The sequence below is a fragment of the Nothobranchius furzeri genome, chromosome 6 (genome assembly GCF_043380555.1).
Source record: "Nothobranchius furzeri strain GRZ-AD chromosome 6, NfurGRZ-RIMD1, whole genome shotgun sequence".
In the NCBI taxonomy this organism is placed as follows: domain Eukaryota; kingdom Metazoa; phylum Chordata; class Actinopteri; order Cyprinodontiformes; family Nothobranchiidae; genus Nothobranchius; species Nothobranchius furzeri.
The window spans coordinates 24,234,453-24,256,977 of record NC_091746.1 but is presented as its reverse complement, the minus strand read 5'-3'; the positions used below and the strand labels follow the sequence as shown (position 1 = coordinate 24,256,977).

Sequence of the window (22,525 nt, the reverse complement as noted above, 5' to 3'; positions counted from 1 at the left end):
CTCTTACATCAGGAAGAATCCGTGCATTTCGAGCGTTATCCTATCTTTTATAATCCGTTGTTGAATTGTGATCGGCAGAAGCTTTTCCGGTTCGCGCCTCACTTTTTTTTACAGCAGCAACCCAAAACGATCTCCTAACACATGGATTTTCTACTTCCTGGTCACGTGACGTGTGACGTACGCGGATGAAGATCGGCTTTAGAGCTGAGATGTTTGTTCTCACGGTGCGGGGGCTCGTCCGACGCCCACACAGTAAAAAAATGCGGTTGGATCTAAAGTGACGACTTTAGTCGTCAATGGCCGTGAATGAGTTAACAGTGAGCGCTAACGTGTTTCTCATCGATTTACCAAAACAACATTTAAACATTTTGTCGTCTTGTTTTCCTTCTTCCACCCTTTGATGCATAAATGACTCAAACTTTTGAAGCATAATTCCTTCAGCTCTAATTATCAGATCAAATTAGCACAGATAATCCTGCTGTCTCATTGCATCTGTGAAGATTTATAATTATAGCATCAGCTCCGACTCTGCAGCTCCTCTGGCTGTTGTTTAGAAGTGCTGCGGCCTGTCAGGGCAACAGGAAACCGTCAGTTAAGCTGTGGCCTCAGATAATGTTCTCTCTCTCTGGTACCACTGAGAAAGCCCAGCTATCTTCCCCTTTCTCTCTTCGGAGTCTTCCTCTTCGGCTCTAACTGGCTGCCACTATGATCAACCAGCTGTCCGACAGGAAAAGGACTCTGATTACAAAGCCCTCTTTCTGGAGGACGTGCCGTTTGCCAGGAGGAGCCCGGGATAGAAGGTTGAGGAAGTGTTTGAGTGGATTACTGGCTGCTTTCTCCCCCTCCTCCTTTTGCTTGTTCTGCCTTCCTCCCATCTTCTCTTCTTCCTCTTCCTCACTCATCTGCCAAGGCAATAGAAAGCGTCCCCTTGATAAACTGTGAAGTGTCGCAGGCTAAGCAACACGGGGAAACTCAAATGTTTGCCACAGCTGTTTGGAGTTAACGGATTTGGTGGAGCACCGGGCCTCTGCTCAGCAGCTTTGCCTGGATTCCAACTTTGCATCTCGTCACTTCACAGATTTTAAGAAGTGAAAAAGAGCGGATTAATCTTTCCTGGGATATTTAGAGTCTGATTCCAGCTAAAGTGTACATTTACCACCTCACGTTTTAATCATGAACGTGGAAACTTTTAAATGGCGTCTCACCGTCTGAATGTGAAATCACAGCCGGGACGAGCCCCTCTCAGCCGTCTGAGAAGCGGTCATTAACCAAGGAGTGCTTGATTAGGCTTGTTGTTTATCCACCCTTGGTGCATATGATTGTCATTTTTAATCAAGGCGCTGTCGGAGTCTCCCCTCTCAACGGTGGCTCTCTCCTGGATCAAGCAATCAGCCACGTTTTGCCTATTTTTGCTGCATTTTTCAGACAGAAAACCATTTTGGGCCCTTTGTGCTGCACATTCCGCCAAAGTTCCAGACAGCAGCGAGGGCTGTGGGAGCTGGAGCGTGAAATGTGTGGCAAACAGACTTTTTCAAGCTGAATCTAAACACTATTCTTACACTCGCCGGCCACTTTATTAGGCATGCCTAGCTAGCTACTGAGCTGGAGTCCCCTTTACCTTCGGAAGTGTCTTAATTGTTCATGTCATGAATTCAACAAGGTGTCGGACATTTTTCTGAGATTCTGGTCCATGATGTGAATCTTCTACTCCATCGCTAACAATACGCGTGCCCTGAAACAGCCCTGGGTGTGGGACCGAGGTTTGAAAGTGATCTGAATTGTGGCAGATACATAAATATTACTTGCTTATAAATTGTTGCTTTAGAAAGGTAAAAGGTGTCGTGGGAAAAACCTACATTTTCTGTCTGTCTCTGATCTCCTCTCAATCCTTCAGGAAAACTGCTGCCTAGCTGCCTCTATTTTCACCTCATGAGTTACTTTTGAACTAAGCAGCTCAAGGGTTAAGGTAAGTGACCTGAAGACAGCTGATGCGCTCCGCAGCAGTGAAGCACATCAGGCACCAATAAAAGACAGAAAGCACCAGAGGATATTAGCCGACATAAACGATCGTGTGTTAATTATGTTTTTTTGGGGTAGCGACACTTGGCCGAGCGCGGGATGCAGCTTCCTGGAGTGCCTCTCTGCTCAAATGTAATGTAATATAAGTAGAACCAGGGTCTGTTGTCGGGCTCCCCCTGGGTGTGATGTTTTAACTCGGAACCCTAAACAGTGCGTAACTAGTCTCGGGTAAAGCTGGATGCCGACCTCTCAATGGCCCCACAGATTACCTCAGTGGTGAGGTCTTTATCAGTAATGCCACTTCACTGGTCTAAGACCAGTCCTGAAGCGGAGGCACCTGGAATCAGCCATCCGTGCTTTTATCACCTCTCACCTGGACTATATCACCCGGTCCTCTCCACTGGCTTCCCGTCACCTTCCGTGTTCGGTTGAAGTTATTGACCTTTGTTTTTAAAGTGCTTCATGGCCTGGCACCTTCTTATCTGTCTGACCTGCTCACCCCGTATGTACCTGCACGCACATTGAGGTCAGCTGATCTCCTGCTGCTCTGCACTCCCAGATGTGAGCGGGCTTTTGTCTATGCTGCCCCCAAGTTGTGGAACTCACTTCCCATTACATTTTGGCGGGCTCCCTCTGTGGCGGTTCTTAAATCCCATATAAAGACCTACTTTTATGATGTGGCTTTGAGACAGTCACTCATTTTATCGTTTACTGTTTTATTGTGTTTCTTATTCTTATTGTTTTTTTCTGTTACCACTGTTCAGCATTTTTTAGCCTCATTGTTTTTGCCTTTATTCGATTCGAAATGAGCCTGCCCGTGCAGCACTTTGGACAGCTCCCATGCTGATTTTTAATGTGCTATGTTGAGGGCTTCCAGGGGAGCCAGGCTCCCCTTAGCTCCCACGTAATTCGAACCCTGCACAAACTGCAGTTCCACTCTCATCCTCTAGGGGCTGGCTCCAGAAGACAGCAGAAATAAACACGTTTACAACCTGGTTCACAAACCATTTTAGGTTTGATGGATCTAGTTTACAGTCGTGATGACTCTGAGGTGGGTGGAGTTTTTGTAACTTGTCCATTTAGATGTAATTAAGCCTTAAATTATGAATAATTAGAGGCGCGTCCATTTGATTGACAGTTAGCCTGAACCGTCAGTGCTCCAGAGAAGGCCTCAGCATCAGCCTCACGTTAAAAGTGTTACAGCCTAGAAGGCAGATGGTGAGGACGTGCAGGGTTGGTCCGTCTTACATGTCCAGTCCGTGGGTTAAAGCTGTTCCTAAGTGAGCTGCTGTTGATTTGTTGATCTGAGGTTTAGTTTATCAGATATTTCGTTTGTTTGGCCCAACTTGTGTTCAGCAGCATCTCCTAAACGTTCCACTCCATCAGCAGCTCCTGAGCAGCTGTGTTATTTGTAATGAACACTCTTCTATGTGTTTCTCCTGCTGAAAACTTCTGAGTTGGTAACAAATGTTTTACAGTGTCCATGGCCGTCAGTAGGCCCACAGACTTGTGGATTTGCTTCTCTATGCTGAGGCAGGGGGGAGGAAATTTGCTCGCTAGGTCAGGTAATTAACTAGGAGATGAGACGCTGCCATGTCTGAGGGTAGGGCTGGACCCAAGGGGAACACCGTTATTCCCAAAGTCTCCGGCAGGAGCCACATACAGCAGGATGCCATTTTCTTCTCTGTGGATTCCGTGATTTCCAGTTTGGGCGTTTCAGGTGATTTGGACCATTCTGAGGTAACAAACCACTTAAACGTGAATGAAAGTTTTTCAGGATTCACTCTTTCCCACGCTGACCAAAAACATGCCAAACGTGAAGTGGAGAAGAGAAACATCAAATCTGACGTCAGACTGCTGCTGCTGCTGAAAAGCAACAAACAAGGAAAAAAATCAGGGAAAAAGATAATCTAATTTACAAAAACCTAAATTTGTCTGTATATGATGCTGGATTTGTGAAACAAAGCAATGGTAGAACGTGAGAGTTTTGGTACAATCCCATTTGGGTAGAAGAACAGAGACAATAGAGCTCCGGACGTCACGTGACTCTCAGAGAGTAGACGCCATGTTGGCAGGCAACAAATGTAAACATGAACATGAACGGGATCGGCTTGGGTTTTACTTCGTCGGAGTTTACTTCACACTTTAAAACCGAAGGAATTGTTTTATATAGTCAGAAATGAAATAGACTAAACATCTCTGAAACCTTACCGTGCCCCTGGGATACTTTCTAAAAATGCCAGAAGCTGTCGGAGCGGACTTCTCACCGGACCTGGCCGGGAAGCGCCTTGGGATTCCCCCGGAGGAGCTGGCCCAAGTGGCTGGGGAGAGGGAAGTCTGGGCCTCTCGACTTAGGCTACTGCCCCCGCAACCCGGCTCCAGATAAGCGGATGAAAATGGATGGATGGATGGTCAAGTAACAAAGATTTACATGTAAGTAGTTTAAACAGAGTGCTGTGCTGTTTGAATGTATAAAACTGAACGCCAAGAGAAATCACTAGTTAGATTTTTTTCCGTGAATAAAATAAATTTGTCAGGCAGGAGCGTCTCAGGATCTGTCTGAGATCTGTCTCGGTGAGACAGATAATAGCAATCCAAAGTGCTTTTTTTGTGTGATCTGACAATTGATCAACCATTGCTTAAAAATTAAATACAGCTTAGCTGGTTAATTGCTGTGATCATAAAACACGTAAACGGCAGCACGCAGAAATCACGAGGCAATGTTTTACGTGACGTTCACTTGTTGCTATGAGTAATAAGACAGAAAAAGCCACGCCAAAATAAGTTTAGGAAGCCCACTAAAAATCGTAATAAAAGCATTTACAATAATTACCATACACAGTAGAGGAAACATTGGTTTAAGTACCTGATATGAAGTGGTCGCTGCATAAGCGAAAACCTTTACTCTCGGGATCCCACAGTTTCATTTCAGCCCAGTCACTAGCGCATTTTATTACAATGATCCAACATTTGTGGCGCTCCGGATCTCGGGGAATCCTGTAGATGGCTCATTCCTGTTCTGCATCCTGGGGCACAACAGGAATCTACCATATTTCCCATTTGATTGAGTTTTTTGACAATAACAAATAGTCCAGCTGCGGACTTCTGCCTGCCAATATGGCGCCGTTTCTATTTGAACTGTTGCATGCCGGGAGAAGTGACGTCAACTCCCAGAGCTCTATAGGCCTGTTATCACAGCAAAACTTCTGGATCATTTTAGCAGATCTTTGCGGCAGGCGAGTGTCTCCATTTGACTGGGATGTCCCAAAGGACCGTGTTCCAGGTCATTTCATGGACCAACCAATTACCTGACCTGGGGTAGGCAGTGGCGCCTCCAGAAAATCTTCATACGGGGGGCAGATGGGGCCAGAGAAAGATTTGGGTGGCCCAGCAAATGGGTCCGTGTGGTAACCCTGGCAGAGTTTAACCTGTAGCGCTACATTGCATGCATGAAATGTGAGAAAAGCATTCGACAGAAGAAGACAGTCCAAACTGAAATGAGAGTTTTAGAAGTTTAGAACAGGTTGGTAAGTCGGTTGCTGTCTTCACGAAAACGATGGAGATTTAAACTTTCATTTAGAAAATGGTGGGCGGCGGCGGCATTTCTACATTCTTTTATACTGATTATTAATTTTTATTTTTATTTTGAGTTTTGCATTTATGTCTTGATTAAATAAGATGAATTTGGGTTTTCAGTGAACAAAAATAAGATTTATTAAAGAACACTGGTCTTTCTTGGGGGGGGGGGGGGCAGTGAGATGGTCAGCAATTTTCTTGGGGTGGCCCTGGCTACCCTCCGAGGTTGCCACTATGGGTTTGTACCCTACAGCTCAGTAGAGTTGTTGGGCGGGAACTGTAGCTGACTCAAGCTGATTGGTTGGAACTCAGTAGGAAATGACATCAGCAGATGTCTCCCAAAAACTGGCATTTGTAAAATTTGAAGGGTTGCTGGTGAAGCAGACTGGAAGGAAAAGAAAAAAATCTGTTAGTCCTGCGTTAAAATGACCGTTTCTAAACTCCCAACAGAGAAAAATGCGCCAGAATCACCCCCACCCCCCACAACGCTGTAATCCACCGTGCTTCGCCATCTCCGACAGAGCTTCTTCTGGTCACTGAACATCACATTTTAACGTCACATGACCGCTCTCCCCGTCCCCTGAATGGATTAAATTTCAACAGAATAAAACTTTTAAAATGTTGTAAATGTCCAAGAATGGATTTTGGCGCTGATCCGTGACATCACTCATGGCTAAAATGGTCATGATGTGCAACAGGACGGCTGAGAGGACGGAGCCATCGCCGGCCCAGAGGACGGTCAGAACACTAGTCGTGCAAACGAGTCTTATGAGACATGATTTAAAACTCTAAAGCTCACATCTGAGGAGGAAATGAATCCAAGTCAATCTACAAATGGCTGAAAGCAGATTTGTAAAATTTAGTCATTTATTCATCATTTGAATAATGGGTGAATTCTAATGTATTTAACCTGCCACCGGTGATCAAACTCAAAGGGTTTCTGTATTTTATACAGTGTGCCGCTGTGGACCGCCCAGACAGCCGGCTGCTTTACGTCTGGAGCACGACTCCACTGGTCAAGCACCAGATGGGCTCTTTAGCCTCTCCTGTGTCTGTGATGGCTCAGAAAGAACAGCAAGACAGATACCATCAGGAATAAAACACGTGGAAAGTATGCAGTTATCTATTTCCTGGGCACAGATTTATCTCCTGGCTTCATTGTGCACTATGTGTGTTTGAAGTAATGGTTTTTCTGATGAGAGTGACAGGAGAGCAGCTACCGTTACCGTGGATGGATCGAGATGATCAGCGTTATCTCTTTCAGCTTTCGCTCTCTAAGATTTCCTCTCAGGGACGTAGGGATCTATTTCATTACCCCCCACTGCACCAGACTGGCGGGCTCATTTCCTCTGCTGTTGCAGAAAAACGTACATTTAATTACCCCTTTCACCCGACTGGGAGAACTTCAGCTGCAGGTGGAACGCGCCTGTCAGGTGACTCTGGAGTTACCTTAAGCTAAAACGTGCGCTTATTTAAAAATGTCTGTTTTTGTGTTTGCTATCTGCTAATGAAACTCTCAGAAAGTAATCGTTACCTCCGCATCTTCAACTGATTCACGTTCGGAGACAACACAATTAAAGATGGCTGCCATAGCTGACCTAAGGCTGTGTCCTAAGTCACGGGTAGCATCCTTGTGAGCGCTCGTCCACTCTGGTCTCAGTGAGCGGCCGGGATTTGGACAGTCGAACCATCCTCAGCGTATGTCACATCACCTAGCAACCGTGACGGTGCTAAACAGACATTAAACCTCAACTTAGGAGCGATACATGAGTAAAAACAGGACCCAGGGACAGACTGGGACAGTAATCTCCGTCCAAACAGAGGTGGGGGTGGGGTGCTAGCTGCTCGGTTATTTGAAAAAGAATCTCTGAGCATGCTGTGGAGGGCTTGTTGGAGTGTTTTGATCATTATTTTTGAAAAATGAAATACATTCAGAGAACAACAACAAAAGTCCTCTACCGCTTGGTCCGCCAACAAAACAATAACAAGAATGAAAATCTCCCATTCAGCCCAACATGAATCCTGGGCTAGCCTTTGCCAACAAGGCTACACCAGAGTCACCCTTGAAATTCAGGGAAAGCGAGGACGCATGAGTTTGGATGACCCTGTCACTTTGTGGTGACGTAACCGGCCTACGGCATACTCAGGAGGATGCAGAGGACAACACGCCTAACTTAGTAAACTGACCATCAGTCTGTTACAGAAGCTGTGCCTTGATGTTCTAGTAGCTAAAAACTAGTACCAGCGCTGATTCAGTGAAATAGTGGACGACTTTATTTTTAAGATTCAAACAAATAAGCTACAATGCCCTAGCCTGCCAACCATCTTATATTTGTCAATTCACAATCTGGGGCGAAATTTACGGTTGTCTTTCAAACTGTCCCCATGCTATTGGACAATAACCAACGTGACAGACTCACCGCTATGGATGTCAGTCAACAGGGCAGTCTGCCATACACTGTGGAGCAGGAAGCAAATACATCCTCTCTCTAAACAAAAGACTTAAGTACATCTATCTGCTCTTGACACAAAGAAAGGTCCATATATAAATCTTCCAACGTTGGTGCCAAAGTCGTTTCAAACAAGCTGAAACAGCTTAGTTTCACTCAGTTGCAGTGACATCCCACCTAGCAAAACCGTAAAATACTGTGATTGGCCCACCAAACCGATAGAGCGCTGTGATTGGCCCACCTAATGATAGAGCACTGTGATTGGCTCACCAAACCAGTAAAACGCTGGGATTGGCCCACCAAACCGACATTCAGAGCAAAATCCTTTTGCTTGTCTACCTTCTGTCCAGATTTCGAGGTTAACGAGATGCATCTTTTCTAGAATGATCTGAGTGAATGTGACACGATCCAGGTAGAATGGATGGTGCCACTAATATTAAAAGATTAAAATAGGTTCTAAAAGATAAAACTAGTAAAAAGGTACAAAAGTTAAAATATTTCTATCGAAAGGTTCTAAAACAAGGCAAGCAGTGCAACCACAAAAGCAAATTAAAAAGGAATTTATTCCAAAAGCTCGTGGATGATGATGCCCAAAATGAAACTCCTAAATAAGTCTGGGCTGGGCCTCAGGGGACAAAGCATTCCAGTCCGGCCCTGCGTGAGCTCAACGGGGAAGCCTTTACGACCCCACCCTCCTGCATCCTCGCGGAACCACAGGCTGGACGGCCGGTGGATCCAATCCTCCTCCTCGGCCCGGCCCCTGTGGCACACATAAACTCCGGCAGTAAAAGGTCCCCGACACCAGACTACGCACAAAGAGACAGCAAACTCCAAACACTGCCAGGCACGGCTACGTGCAGGGGCAGAGTAACTCTGCCCGCCAGCCATGTTGCGCTCCGTTCCCTGGCTTCTCCGGCCGCGGAACTTGCTCTCCGCTGCTGCTGCTGTCCGTACCGCTGGTGAACCCCCTCTTCTGTCCAAGACTCCGACCGGACCCAGTGGCACCTGTACGCGCGCCGCACATGTGTGGAGGGAGGGACACCCACGCTCCTCCGCACTCAGCCGCCGTCCATCCTCCAGGACTGTATGTACTCCGGTGCCCCTCTGTTGCGGGGGGGGGGGGTTCAGGCACATGTGTCCTCAAGACACCGTCCGGGGTGCGCCTCTGCCTGTTAGCTCACTCTGTCTGTCATCCTGGCTCTCTGTCTGTCTTCCCCTGGTCCACGCGTTCCTCCCTTTAAATAAAACCTGTCCTGCCTGCGTCTGTCCATTAATTGGCAGTCCAGGCAACACTGCCACAGGTGTAGATGATCGGGGCGATTACACAGAAAGAACACACAATGTTGCACCAAACAAACTAAAAACACACCATCAATAAAAACATGCACATCAGAATAAAAACAAGTAAAACATGCAATATAAAATACAACATACGTGCACACCACTCTGTGACATGAACGTTCTGGCATTAAAGGATGACACTGATTTCTCTGAGAAGCCTTTAATTCTGAGATGAGCGTCACCTGAAGAAGCCTCCTATTGGAGTTCCTGGCATCAACACAGCTCTGAAAACTCATTTTCAGTTTTTATTTGTGTGAAATAAAAAATAAGATAAGGACCTTGGTGCTCATCGACTCCTCATTATGTTTTCTAATGCCTGCAGGAATGGACCACCTTGATGTTCCACTGTGTTTTGTTGCATTGTCCTGTTGTCTGCCTGCATACTTTATGATACTGCTGGTGCGATATGGCGCTTTGTACTTAAACAAATCTGAAGTGCTTTTAATGCATAACAAGAAAGAAACAGCTGTTGTTTTCATTCTGCAAAGTTCCAGGTCAGGCTAGGGAGGGCCGGAGGCTGGTGGGAGTTTGGAAGACACGAGTCATTAAATGTGGACCCTTGGTGTTGCACTGAACAGCAAAGCATTGTGGGATGCTTGAAATAACGCCATCCATCACAGCTGATGAAATTAAATGTTGCATCTCGCCATCCCAGCCCATCTGAGATCTGATGCACCAATCACGATCTTCCACACCGTCTTCCCAGCCTGTTATTTTATTCATCAGCACTGAGGAGCGGTGGTGACATGTTAAAATAGGACAACAGCAGTTTATCTTGCAAGTGTCTGCTTAAATATTTAATTTACCTGGGAGAATGGTAGCAGGATGCATGCTGCAGCGATGTGGAGCTGCAACACGGAGGACAAAAGCAGCTAAAGCAGAGTTCAGGAACGATGTTTCCGCATCGCGTACGTCTTTCAGTCATCTCTAAGTACCGCCTCGACTCCCAGGAGTTTGTGAAACTCTGAGAAGGGCGCTGGACGTGGTTGCAGGAGCCGTAACCGTGTAATCATAAAGGCAGAGCTGCTGTGCTGCATGCAACCCCCCCAGGCCGTCAGTTATCTCACTGTTGCATTCAGCTTCACCCTCTCATCTGTTTCAGCCACGCTGCAGACGTGAGAGATCGTTTCACTCCATTCCACTTCCGACACCTTAGACACAGACAAATACCCAAATGTGCTCCGTGGCGCGTTTTCTCACACCGGACTAGATCATATTACTTATGAGGTCAAAGTTCAGTGCAAGGAAATAGTCTCAATCTTCAGCCAAACTACTTTTAAAATCTCTCAACTGGTATTTCTGTAAAAATGAATTTTTTATGGTCGTCTAAAAATAATTTTATACCAGCATTTAAATTTCCCTTCAGATTTAGCATCTTTAGGAAGTAAACACATGTTTATTTAGACTTTCTCTGTTTTTTTTAGTAAATTGTTGATATTGCGCAAAAACACTTTCCGACCCGTGCAACAGCACCGAGAAAAACGTACAAGATATTACACCGACGCTCTGGTTTCAGTCCCGTCTCAGCTGTCGGATGTTATTCCTAGTTTTTTTGGACTTGCTGCATTTAAAGGCCCGACATTTTCACAATAAATCCCGTGAATGACTCTGGAACTCTCTTCCGTTGAGTTACAACCATGTTGGTGTTTTTGAAGGTCAGCTGCAGTGAAATCCTGAACAGGACAGATTTCCATAGTGAATCGGTTGTAGACGAACATCCATTCCATCAAAGCAACATTCCGGAGTTTTCCGCCTTCCAGGAATTATGGATGATTTGTTCTGATTCTCTAAAAGTGATCCCCAGTGAGTCGTGGAGGATGGCTGCTCATACTGAGCAAGGATTCTCTGGAGGTTTCTTCCTGTTAAAAGGGAGTTTTCCTCTCCACTGTCGCTGCATGCTTGCTTAGTATGAGGATTGCTGTATAGTCACTGACACTAGTCAGTGACTTGATGCAATTTGCTGGGTTCCTTATATAGGAAACATTATTTCTGATTGGCTTAATGAACTGACCTGAATTGGAATGTTTATTATGTGAAGTGCCTTGAGACGACTCTTGTCGTGATTTGGCGCTTTATAAATAAACTTGAATTGAATTGAATTGAATAGTCTCATGGTGAACGCACACACACACACACACACACACACACACACACACACACACACACACACACACACACACACACACACACACACACAAGTGTGTGATATTTGTTCTCCGATGTGACCCGTCCCCTGGGGAGCGGTGAGCTGCAGACACGGCAGCGCTCGGGAACCATTTGGTGGCTTAACACCCCCCCCCCCCGATCCAACCCTTAATGCGGAGTGTCAAGCAGGGAGGCCTTTTTGGTATGACCCGACCGGGATTTGAGCCCCGATCCCCCAGCCCCAGGGCGGACATCATCCTATAAGGCCACTGAGCTGGCAGACCCTTTCCCTCCTGGCGTGGCTAAAATGATACATCATCCCGTTTTATGCAGGAAGACGAAAATCGTGACCCTTTGTTGGCACTTCCACCTTGGAATGTCTCAGACTGGCCCAAGGACCTGACTGAGGCAACCTATCGGGACGCTGCGCCGTTACGCCACGCCGCCGTCGGGTTTTCTGTTGGTCTCACTGACTGGCAGCTTAAGGAAGTCCGCTGATCCACGGAGCGTCTTCCTGCACAGCCAACCTGAATAATTTATGCAATGATTTATTCTCTGACGATCTGGGCGAGTGGCCGTGTGAAACGACCTCGTATTGATTCTGTAAATTGAGAGAAGAGGAGGGGAAGATTGGAAGAAATTGGCAGATGAAGGCGTACCGAGAGAGGAGGTTTGTGTGTTTTAAGGCTTGATTCACCGTTATCTCTGCTTCAGACACGTCATCGCACCGCAGCCATCCACCATTCCTTCTGCTCTGTTGTTACATCCCTGCCTTTAAACTCATTTCGCTCCCGTCGCACCAACTGTCACCAATAAAAAATATAGATTTTTGTAACAAAATGTTGAAAGTGGTCCTGAATCTGCTCGATAAACGGTGATTTTATGAGTTATAAAGTTAATAATTGGTGTCTGGCTGTAAAGGGAAGGAGGTTGCGCATCCGTAACGGTGATTTATTCAGTGTGGGAGCAGCATCTCCCAAGCCAATCTCCCAGATCTCTTTGTGGGGAAAATATAGAACCTCTCACCAGAACTCTGCAGTCCAGAGGTGGGATTTAAGGAGCTTAGCACCCACATTACTCTGGAATAATCCTATTATCTCCGTACTCTCGCTCTGACCCACTCCAGACCAAGCTTCCTCTACGCAGCTCTCACATCCTAATAAATCCAATTTTGGTTTTAACACCCTGCCCATAACTAAATCAACAAACAGGCTGGAACGTGCTGCATGTTTATGTATTTTACGAGTCCCCTTGAGGAGGTCGCAGATGCTGCGAAGAATCCAGAGAAAGAAAGTTTCTTCGATCTTGGAACCGTTTCTGTGCGACGGAAAGTCATGCGCAGCACTTTTTTACTGACTTACTTCATTACGGTTCTCTTCTCACTGACAGATGTTTGCTGTGAGATGTCAAGTCTGCTGAGGCTGACTTCTGCACGGACGCAGCAAGGCCCAGACACCGAGAACGCCTGGACAGTGATGACAGAACATCTCAAACAAAGCTTGGTTTTGTTTTTGACCACAGGCTCAGCGGTGCTTGGTCTAGAATGTAATAAAAGTAAAAACATCTTGGGGAAGGTTTTTAAAACCCTAACCGGAATATTATTTAAACCTTTTCCAAATGGGACTGTACAGAAAACCATGTAAACAATCAAGCCTCCCATTGTGAAGGTTTATAAAACAGTGCTGCATTAACCAAATTAAAGTGATTTTTGTGGTGAACAATAACATTTTCTCTAAAATGAAGCCCTAATATCACGGCGTGCATGGTTATTTCTGCAGAGTGGTGTGAGTCACGGAAGGATTTGTTCTCAAAGCAGACTTTTAAATCTGTTAAAGCATCAGAGAACACAAACTCAAACATCCAAACTCGTTAGATGTAAAACATCTCCTCTGCTGGGTTTGTCTCTTGTGATGCTGGAGACTTGCGGCATCTCGACAACTCGTATAATGAAATATCAACTGGCATTTGTCGGTGATCCTAATAACATCAATTTCACTGATATTTACTGCTGATGCTCCGCGTCATCCTGCTGTTGTACCGGAGAGAGAAGGAATACACCACCCTCCGTCAAACCTTTCACAGTTTTATGACCTTTTATGACATTTTATGACCTTTTATGACCTTTTATGACCCTCGCCGCAGACCACCTTATGTCAAGATAGTATTCATAACCCTTTTTGTGTTTGTTTCATGATACATCGATGTCCGCTGTGTCACCCCCTAGAACACATGCACACACACACACGCACACACACACACACACACACACACACACACACACACACACACACACACACACACACACACACACACACACACACACACACACACACACACACGCGCACACACGCACACGCACACACACACACACACGGTTAGAGTTGTATTCAACCATAAACAACACCAGCGGCCAATCGCGTCGTTTCCATACACAACTGTGACAGACGTGTGTGGTAGTGACACACCTGGATAAGGGGAGGGGTAATGTTCCCCATCAGGTGCAGATGAAAGGCTGGCCAGGGACCGTAGGAGACAATTATGTGCGTGTGTGTGTGTGTGTGCGTGTGCGTGCGTGTGTGTGTGCATGCGCACGCGTGTGCAAGCACGTGCGTGTGTGTGTGCGTGCGTGCATGTGTGTGTGCGTGCGTGCATGTGTGTGTGCGTGCGTGCGCACGCGTGTGCATGCACGTGCGTGTGTGTGTGCATGTGCGTGTGTGCGTGCTCATGCGTGTGCGTGCACGTGCATGTGTGCGTGCGTGCGTTCTCATCCGTGTGCGTGCACGTGCGTGTGTGTGTGTGCATGCGTGCTTGATTGTTTGTCCCGTGTGTCTCTGTGTTGCCCTGCAATGGACGGGACGCCTGTCCACCGTGTACCCCGCCTGCTTGTCCAGAGACGACGTCACAGACGATGAATGGATGAATTTCTTGGCTGATTAACTTGATTTGTCAAATGAACCCCACTGAGAGACAATAAAGAGATTTTCTATTCTGTTCTATTCGTTTGGCCCTTTTTGAGGATCTGGCTGAGGTGATTCGGGCATTTGGACAAGATGCCTCCTGGAAGTCTTTAGGACATGTCCCACCAGCAGGACATGATGGAGATTATCTCCAGAGTGGACAAGTAACGCGTTACTGGTTAAAGGGTGGTTTGTGCCCCTTTCTGATCCCGCCCCCCCAACTCGGACTCGGATAAGCAGATGAGAACGGACGGATTGATGAATCTAGCTCTCTCATGTGTGCCTTTGAGAGCAGATCAATAATCGGGCTGAATTCAAAAGAACACACCATAAAACATCCACACAGCTCAGCTTTATGAACGAAAACTGCAAGGCTGATTTCTGCAAACTCCAAACACATAAATGAATCTGTGTTTTATGAGTTGTTTCTCTAAACAATCCAGTGCACGTGTAAGCATGCAATCTTATTGACTTTTGCCCAGGAAATATGATTAAAACAGGATCAGTTCACGTCAATCCTGCAAAGCAGCAATGAAACCGAGGCATTCTGCAGAAATCAGTCAGTTGTTTTAGAAAATAACATTAGAAGCTGCGGTGGGCTGGGCGATGGCATAGCTCAGAAAGCCAGGAATGATGAGTCAGCAGGAAGGCTGCAGCAACACAGAATACCTTCACCTGAACGGTGTAGAGTCAACGTGCCGAAGCTTTCCAGTATTATTCTGATTGGAATCAGTTTGTTGCCGCTGGACTGAGATTCATCATAATAGTTTTTCTGAATCATTACGAGCGTTTTAAGATCGAAGTTTCTTTGCTTTTTTCTTGGGAAGGATCTGCAGCCCAAAGGCCCGTTTCCACAGAACTTCCAGGTTATTTTACTGGACCTTTACAGCCCCAAAAGTCCACCAAGCCAGTACCTGCTCAGGTGTAGGTATTCAGAAAGGCCCGGTAGAGTCGCTGGGCGGGACTTGGACTGAACCCACGCTGACTGGTTGTAACTCAGTAGGAAGTGACATCAGCAGACGTTGCCAATCCAGCGGCATTTAGAAGAATGGACGAGTTTCTAGTGAAGCAGAACGAGAGGGAAAGAAAATAAGCAGCAAGAAATGGTTGTTTCTGAACTCCCAAATCCCAGTTCGGGTGCTCAGAAGCCGCCCTAACGGCTGATAACTCCAGCCTGGACCTCTGTGTCCAGCTGGCTCTGCCCAGACTCGTGCAACACAGGCGGCCTGCAATGCTGCACAACGTCTGGTACTCAGTGGTGAGGGGTAACAGAGTACATACGTACCGCTGCCACGTGTTTAGAACACTAATTATGAGTAACTGTATTCTGTTACAGTTACTATTTTTGAACATGGCATTTAGAATACAGTTACTTTCGTGTTACCGATGGAATACTTGTGTGTTTTTTGTCCCAGTTGTGTGATTGAAGCCTGACCACGGTCTGCTGATGGTTCGGGGGTCGTGTCTCCCCCTGCTAAAGGAAAAAAAAAATCCAAAATTATTATTGTTTCTATTAGTAATAAGCTATAAAACTTTACCAGATCAGAGACGCACCAGTTCTGGTGCGATACCAGGTGTTGACACTGATTTAGGATGATCGTGATTTAAGGAAAGATTTTTGACAGAATACATTTTAGAGTAAATAGAACTTTTCTTTGCTGAATCGAGCCTGAATCTTTTAAAAATGCAGTCAGCACTTCAACATTTGTTTGTTTGTTACCCTCTCTGAAGGATGACCGCCAAACGGAGTAAACAGATCTGTGTGTTGCTTCGACTAATGTGTTTTAAATGCTTATTTCAGATTAATGTGTATAACCTTACCGCGCGTGTGTGTGCGTGTGTGTATGTGTGTGTGTGCATGCGTGTGTGCGTGCATGCCTGCATGTGTGTGTGCGCGTGTGTGTGTGTGTGTTCATGCGTGTATGTGTGCATGTGTGTGTGTGTGCGCGCGTGTGTGTGTGTGTGCGTATTCATGCATGTGTGTCTGTGTGTGTGTGTGTGTGTGTGTGTGCGCGCGTGTGTGTGCATGCGTGTGTGCGTGTGTGCCTGCATGTGTGTGTGTGCGTGTGTGTGTTCATGCGTGTATGTGTGCATGTGTGTGTGCGCCCGTGTGTGTGTGCATATTCATGCGTGTGTGTGTGTGTGTGTGCATGCATGCGTGAGTGCATGTGTGCGCGCGCATGTGTGTGTGTGTGTGTGTGTGTATTCCCAGTCCCATATTTGACACACATTGCAGATGCTAAGAGAAGCTGCTAATCAATCTAAGTGTTTTATTTATGAGTCCATGTTTTGTTTTTGTTTGTTTGTCTGTTTTGTAAACATTCATGTCACTCTGAGTCAGCGACGCCCTGTTTTCTTGTCAGAACAACCCGTTTAAGACCTCTCCTCTGTCTTCTTCTCTTTTCGCCACAGCTTTGATATCAGCTGGCTGCTGCACCAACAACTGTAGAAATGTCAAGCTATGGGACAGGTAACCATAACCCTTTCATGTTCATTAGAGTCTTTAAAGCAGGAAGAGCAGCAAATGAAGGTCATTGTCTGTTCTTCTCACAGGGGTCCATAATCCGGTAATGAGCTCCCATTATTCTATTTAACCAGGCAGCGTGCTTCTTCAGCTGACATCATGAAGCCTATTCACTTCGTGTTGCGCTGGAGGGATTTACATGAAATAATAGAAGCTCAGTCATTTATGGAAACACGCCTACCTAACTCTCAGGCTGATGGCTCGGTAATAAACAAAGCTGTGATTCTTGCTGCAGCGTCACTTTAAGTGTTTGTTCAGCCTAGCGCCTACAGATGTGTAGTTATGCATGGCTGGCTCAGGTGCAATCAGTGGGTTTATAGCAGGACTACAGAATTAGAGGTGACCCTATCCTGAGCCTACGCCCTCAATCTGGCCTCAGCAGGAGGCTGCGTTCATGTATAATGAATGCAGGACAAGGCGGTCGCCACCGTCAACGTCTGCTGTCGCAAAACACAGATGCTGGTGAAGATTCCCAGCAAAGAACCTTTTTCAGAAGATATGTTGGGTGTTTTTTTTCTTTCAATAGTATTTTGATGCTTTCCTCCATTAAGTAGCTTAAAGTGAGGCAAACAAGAAAGAGAACACGAATTTTGTGTCAGGAGATGATTTGCAAGCTTAGAGAAAGATAACAAGTCAGGTCTCACAGAGGTCCCCTAAAGCTGGGCGACTTTTTCACTTTTTTTAGCCGATTTTCCTCTCGTGCGAGAATCTTCAAGATGGGGGACAAACGTCATTAGTAATTAAGGTCTATTAGAGCGCGAGTTTTGCGCTGATCGTCGTGTATTATACAAGGTGTTACGAGAGGCAATTAACACCAGGTAACCAGCTACTGATCAGCAATCGTAAACTCGCACAAATTTCTGGCATGTTTGATATTTTGCTCGTTCCTTGTGAGCGTATCGCACTGTTGAAGCGGCGCTGTCACCCAACAAGTGCCAGAATCGCTCACTGCATGAGCAAACATGCGTCAACACGGCTCGCCAGCCATTTCCCTATTAACACACTTCGTCGTTTTTATTTTTACACTTTTTTTCGCACACATTGACAAAAATTGTCGAGAAAGCGTGTCTAGGTCAAGCTAGCCAGCTAGTGATAGCTGACAGACACTCTATTAGTTCAGACAGTTTACAGAACTCAGAGTAAATGGTAAATGGCCTGTATTTGATATAGCGCCTTCTAGAGTCCTAGAACCCCCCAAGGCGCTTTACAACACAATCAGTCATTCACCCATTCACACACTGGTGGGGATGAGCTACAATGTAGCCACAGCTGCCCTGGGGCGCACTGACAGAGGCGAGGCTGCCGAGCACTGGCGCCACCAGTCCCTCCGACCACCACCAGCAGGCAACGTGGGTTAAGTGTCTTGCCCAAGGACACAACGACAGCGACAGACTGAGCGGGACTCGAACCAGCAACCTTCCAATTACGGGGCGAGCACTTAACTCCTGTGCCACCGTCGCCGTCCCTGAAGGAGCAGTACAGCTGAATGTCATCTGCATAGAGGTGATAAGAGACAGAATCAATTATCTGTCCGAGAGGGTGCAAGTATAGTAGAAACCAGAGTGGACCCAAAACAGAGCCTTGGGGTACTCCACTGAAAAAAATTCGACAGTATCTGACATTATTTGGGTTATATAGACACTGAAACTTTTTTGTATGTTGCTTTTAATGTGTGATGAATGTTTTAGATTTATTTTCCTGCTATTTTTCTTTTATTGGCTATAATGTAGGAGGACCCGGTTGAAAACGAGATGGCTCATCTCAAGCGGTTTTATCCTCCTGAAATATAACTTTTCAAATAAATAAATAAACTATTGCTAGAAAGGTATGATCGGAGCCGGTCCAGAACAGTTCCAGAGATCCCCACCGAGTCATGGTCTGTTATTTAAAGAGCAAGTCACCCTCAAATCCACGTTTATGGCCTATAAACTATATAAATGAGTGTCTAATCGTGCTGTAGACATGTGCAGTCAATACTTTGGCACTTTAGTGCATCTTAGTTAAAATGTAAATAATCTGCCTAAAACGGTCAGTGCTAGGGTTTGGGTTCCCCTAATCCTAATCCTTGTTCTAGGGCAGCTTTTAGTTTGTCTTAACCTGCTTTCTCCGGAGTTTAGTTAGTCAGAACTGTGTGAGCTTGTTTAGGGGGAAACTCGAGCTTCGCTGCTGCTGCTTCACACGTGACTGCACACCCCACATAACCTATCAAGCATAACCCACCAATCTGGGCGGCCTCATTTTTCATAACTATAACGTTATGGCATCAAGCTTTACAGGGTAAAGTTGGCGTGCAACCGAACAAAAAAAATCAAAGAATGTGCACATTTGAAGGGAAAACTCCAGCGTTCATCAGATCCAGCGTCCCTGCCGCAGCACGATGGCTGCAGACGGGTCTTAAACGGGTGTCTCCAGAGCTAATGCATCTATTTGACTTGGAAATGGGCTCAAAACAGAAAGAAATACAACATTTGCTGGAGAAATATTGATTTATAAAGGGAAAACTGAAATGAAAATATGGGATGTTTTGTATTTCTTTGTTGGTGGGCAGTGGTTTAGATTTTATACAGATCTGGTAACGTGCTATTATAAAGTAGCTTCAGGATGAGACAAGGCTGGATTTAAACTACAAACTCCTGCAGCGAGGGAGCGATTGTGTTGGATTAACGGGTTAAACCGAAGTCTCTCTGCTGCTCGAGTCAGGTTTGAGGTGACCTATTTTTAGCGTGTGAAGCTTGTGGTCAAGCCTATCGAAAAGGCTCTGCTGGAGATGAGAGCTGCAGTTTTATGAGAGTACAGCCTCTCTTTGCTGCTTTTTTACATTTCTGCCTTCTGCAGCTTTGCTGGAAGCTAATTACATTTGTCTTGTTCGGTTTCATGCTTTGCTGACTCTTTGCACCGCAACAAGACAAACGTCATTAGTAATTAAGGTCTATTAGAGAATTAGGGTGAAATAACGTGTGACGAACACTTCACTGTAACAATCTCATTTTGCTTTAATGGGAAACACAATCAGTTCAAACCAAACGACCTGTGAGAGCCAATCACATCACACCCTACATCGTTAATCCAAACAACCAAATGTCAGCAGCTTCATGTTTGTCATTTTAATTATTGATCTACGAGAAAATTCATCCAAATCAACAAGCAAAACTACAAAACTAACCTCCACACCCCAAACTACATATGCAGGCGCTGAGGGTGTTTCTCAATGTCAAGGAGCCTTGCTTACGAGGACACGGTCCTTCCTTGGTCAAAGAAAACGGTTAAATGGAACAGACTTGCATCACGTGACCGCGGCTTCCACGGCGGTCACGTAACGTCACGTGACATGGGAGATAACGTTATATTTTATACGTATTAGTTTCAATACAAATATATAATGAGCCTTTTACTTTTTAAATTGTGTAAATGTTTATTAAATTAAAAGTATAAGCGAGTTACTACCCGCTAGTCACCGAAGCTGCAACTACTAAGCAACTAACCAACCATAGATAACTTCTTTGGATCTAAAAAACATTTTTAATTAGTTGACTTACTTTTAAACTTGAAAATTGTCCCCGACGTAGCTGCCGGCTTCTGATCCGCCGTCCTTTTCAAAATACCGCAGTGTATTGTGGGTAATTTTTGACCAAGGCTAGGCTACAAGACACCTCCCGTGTATACTCGCTCAGCTAGCTAAACGGCTAACAAACGGAGAACACACGCCTCGGTAGAACATGAACATTGGAACACGTCTTGGCGGCTCCTGATGACGTATCTCCTAGGCAACCGGGACGGGGCCAAGACATCAAGGCGAGGTTCCTTGGCATTGAGAAACACCCTTATTGTCATTCGAGATTCAAGATGGCTACCACAGCTAACTGACATTAGCAAACCCAAGAATGGCTCTAACTGTCACAGTTTGCAGCTAGGAGCGGTCAGGACTGAGAGACATTCACTTAAAGATGTTTTAATAAATAAAGGAAATAAGATTTGGGAGCTAAAAAAATAAAAATCACTACAGGAGGAGCAAAGTAAGGTCTGCAGGAAACTGGAGACATCGGTGTAGGACAGTCCATGGGCTTTTGGATTTCAGAGCTGGGAGGGTGATTAGAGGGCGGGGCAGCTGGGAGAACAGGTGAAAGGTGTGCAAGGTGCTGAACGACTGAGAGAATAGGAAAGTATAGAACAGGGGTGCCCAATCCTGCTCCCGGAGGGCTGGTATCCTACATGTTTTAGCTGTTTCCCTGCTTCAACACACCTGATTTTAACCAGCAGGTGATTCTGCAGAACCCGGCGAGCTTCTGAACAGGTGATTCAACCACTGAGTCACCGAATCAACCCCAAAATAAAAGAAAACGAATCAGTCAGTTTTACACAAGTGGAGCTAAAGTTACGTGTGGAACTGGGGAAGCTTCATCGACCTGTTTAATTTTTACCTTTAGGTGAAGAAACGACACTGGACCTAGCCTTGTGTCGGTTAGCTAAACCTAAGGTAGCGCACGCAAGGCTGGCGTGACGGTTAGCGGCCTGCATTTAGCCACAACCCCCCAAGCCGCTTTACAACACAAACAGTCGTCCACACATTCACACCCTGGTGATGAGCTACCCATGTAGCCACAGCTGGATGTCGTCTGAAGGGACTTCACACAGTAAACGTTCCACTTGAACCTACTTATCAGTGCACTGAGTTCATTCATTATGCTAATTAGCCAAACGGTTCCTGTGTAAGGAACCCAGACTGACTGGAGTCTCGGGGGCGGGCCGACCCAGATGGGAACGCATCGTCAGATTGAGGATGTCCACCACCTCAGCAACACATCAAAGATTATAAATCTGCCAGTTCTAGACACGCTGAGCTAAAACATCTGTTCCTCCTGTGCTTCTCTGTCTTCTACAGCTTTGATGCGTCCTCTTGACACCGTGCCCAGCCACACCCCTTAAACAAGCCAGTGGTGGTAGTGGCGCAACCGTCCTGTGACTCTGGCCTTGACCGACTGCGGGATCCCCGGAAGCCGCCCTCCATGGCTCCGGACGGCCTGTAGTCCCAGGCGTCATCCATGTCTACAGCCTGCCTCCGTGTTTTTATTTCTACATATCAAGAGTCGGCGTGGATGCGGGCTTAGTGAATGATGTTTGGTTAAAGCGTGGTGGCTGAGTGGATCAGAGACAACGAGGACCGGTGAGGAGGAGAACAGGACACACGGCTCTCTGCTGCTACCCTCTGTTTACACACAGATCATCGTTGGAGAAGCACAGAAACCCCCGGCCCACCACATTCCTTCTCTTCCACACACAACGCTCTTTATCTTCTCTAAATGCATCATGGTGTGTGTGTGTTGAGGCTGGTGTAATTTGATGTTCTGCGTCTCAGCCTCAAAGTCCAGACCGTCCACCTCCTCAGAACCTCTCCTGTCGGTCCAACTGAACCTAAACCAACTAAACATGTTCCTCAAAGATCCAGGCAAAGGAGTAAGAAAGCTCTTCCTGTGTCTTAAACCAAGATGGTCGACGTTATTAGCTGCTGACAGATG

At 46.0% G+C, this 22,525-nt stretch overlaps 1 protein-coding gene across 3 annotated transcripts in view; it reads left to right on the top strand.

Annotated features, from left to right (window-relative positions):
* Positions 1-22,166, top strand: part of ccdc85al (coiled-coil domain containing 85A, like) — a 34,088-nt gene extending 11,922 nt beyond the window's left edge. The window contains exons 3-4 of one of the 3 annotated variants that reach the window (XM_015970713.3): positions 16,901-16,958; positions 21,892-22,112. In XM_015970713.3, coding sequence (XP_015826199.3) covers positions 16,901-16,958; positions 21,892-21,910 — 77 coding nt within the window. In that variant the 3' untranslated portion in view covers positions 21,911-22,112. Of the gene's footprint in view, positions 1-12,920; positions 13,271-16,900; positions 16,959-21,891 lie in introns of those variants that run through there. The other 2 variants (XM_054743969.2, XM_054743968.2) reach the window with 2 other exon arrangements.
* Positions 22,167-22,525: the final 359 nt, after the last annotated feature.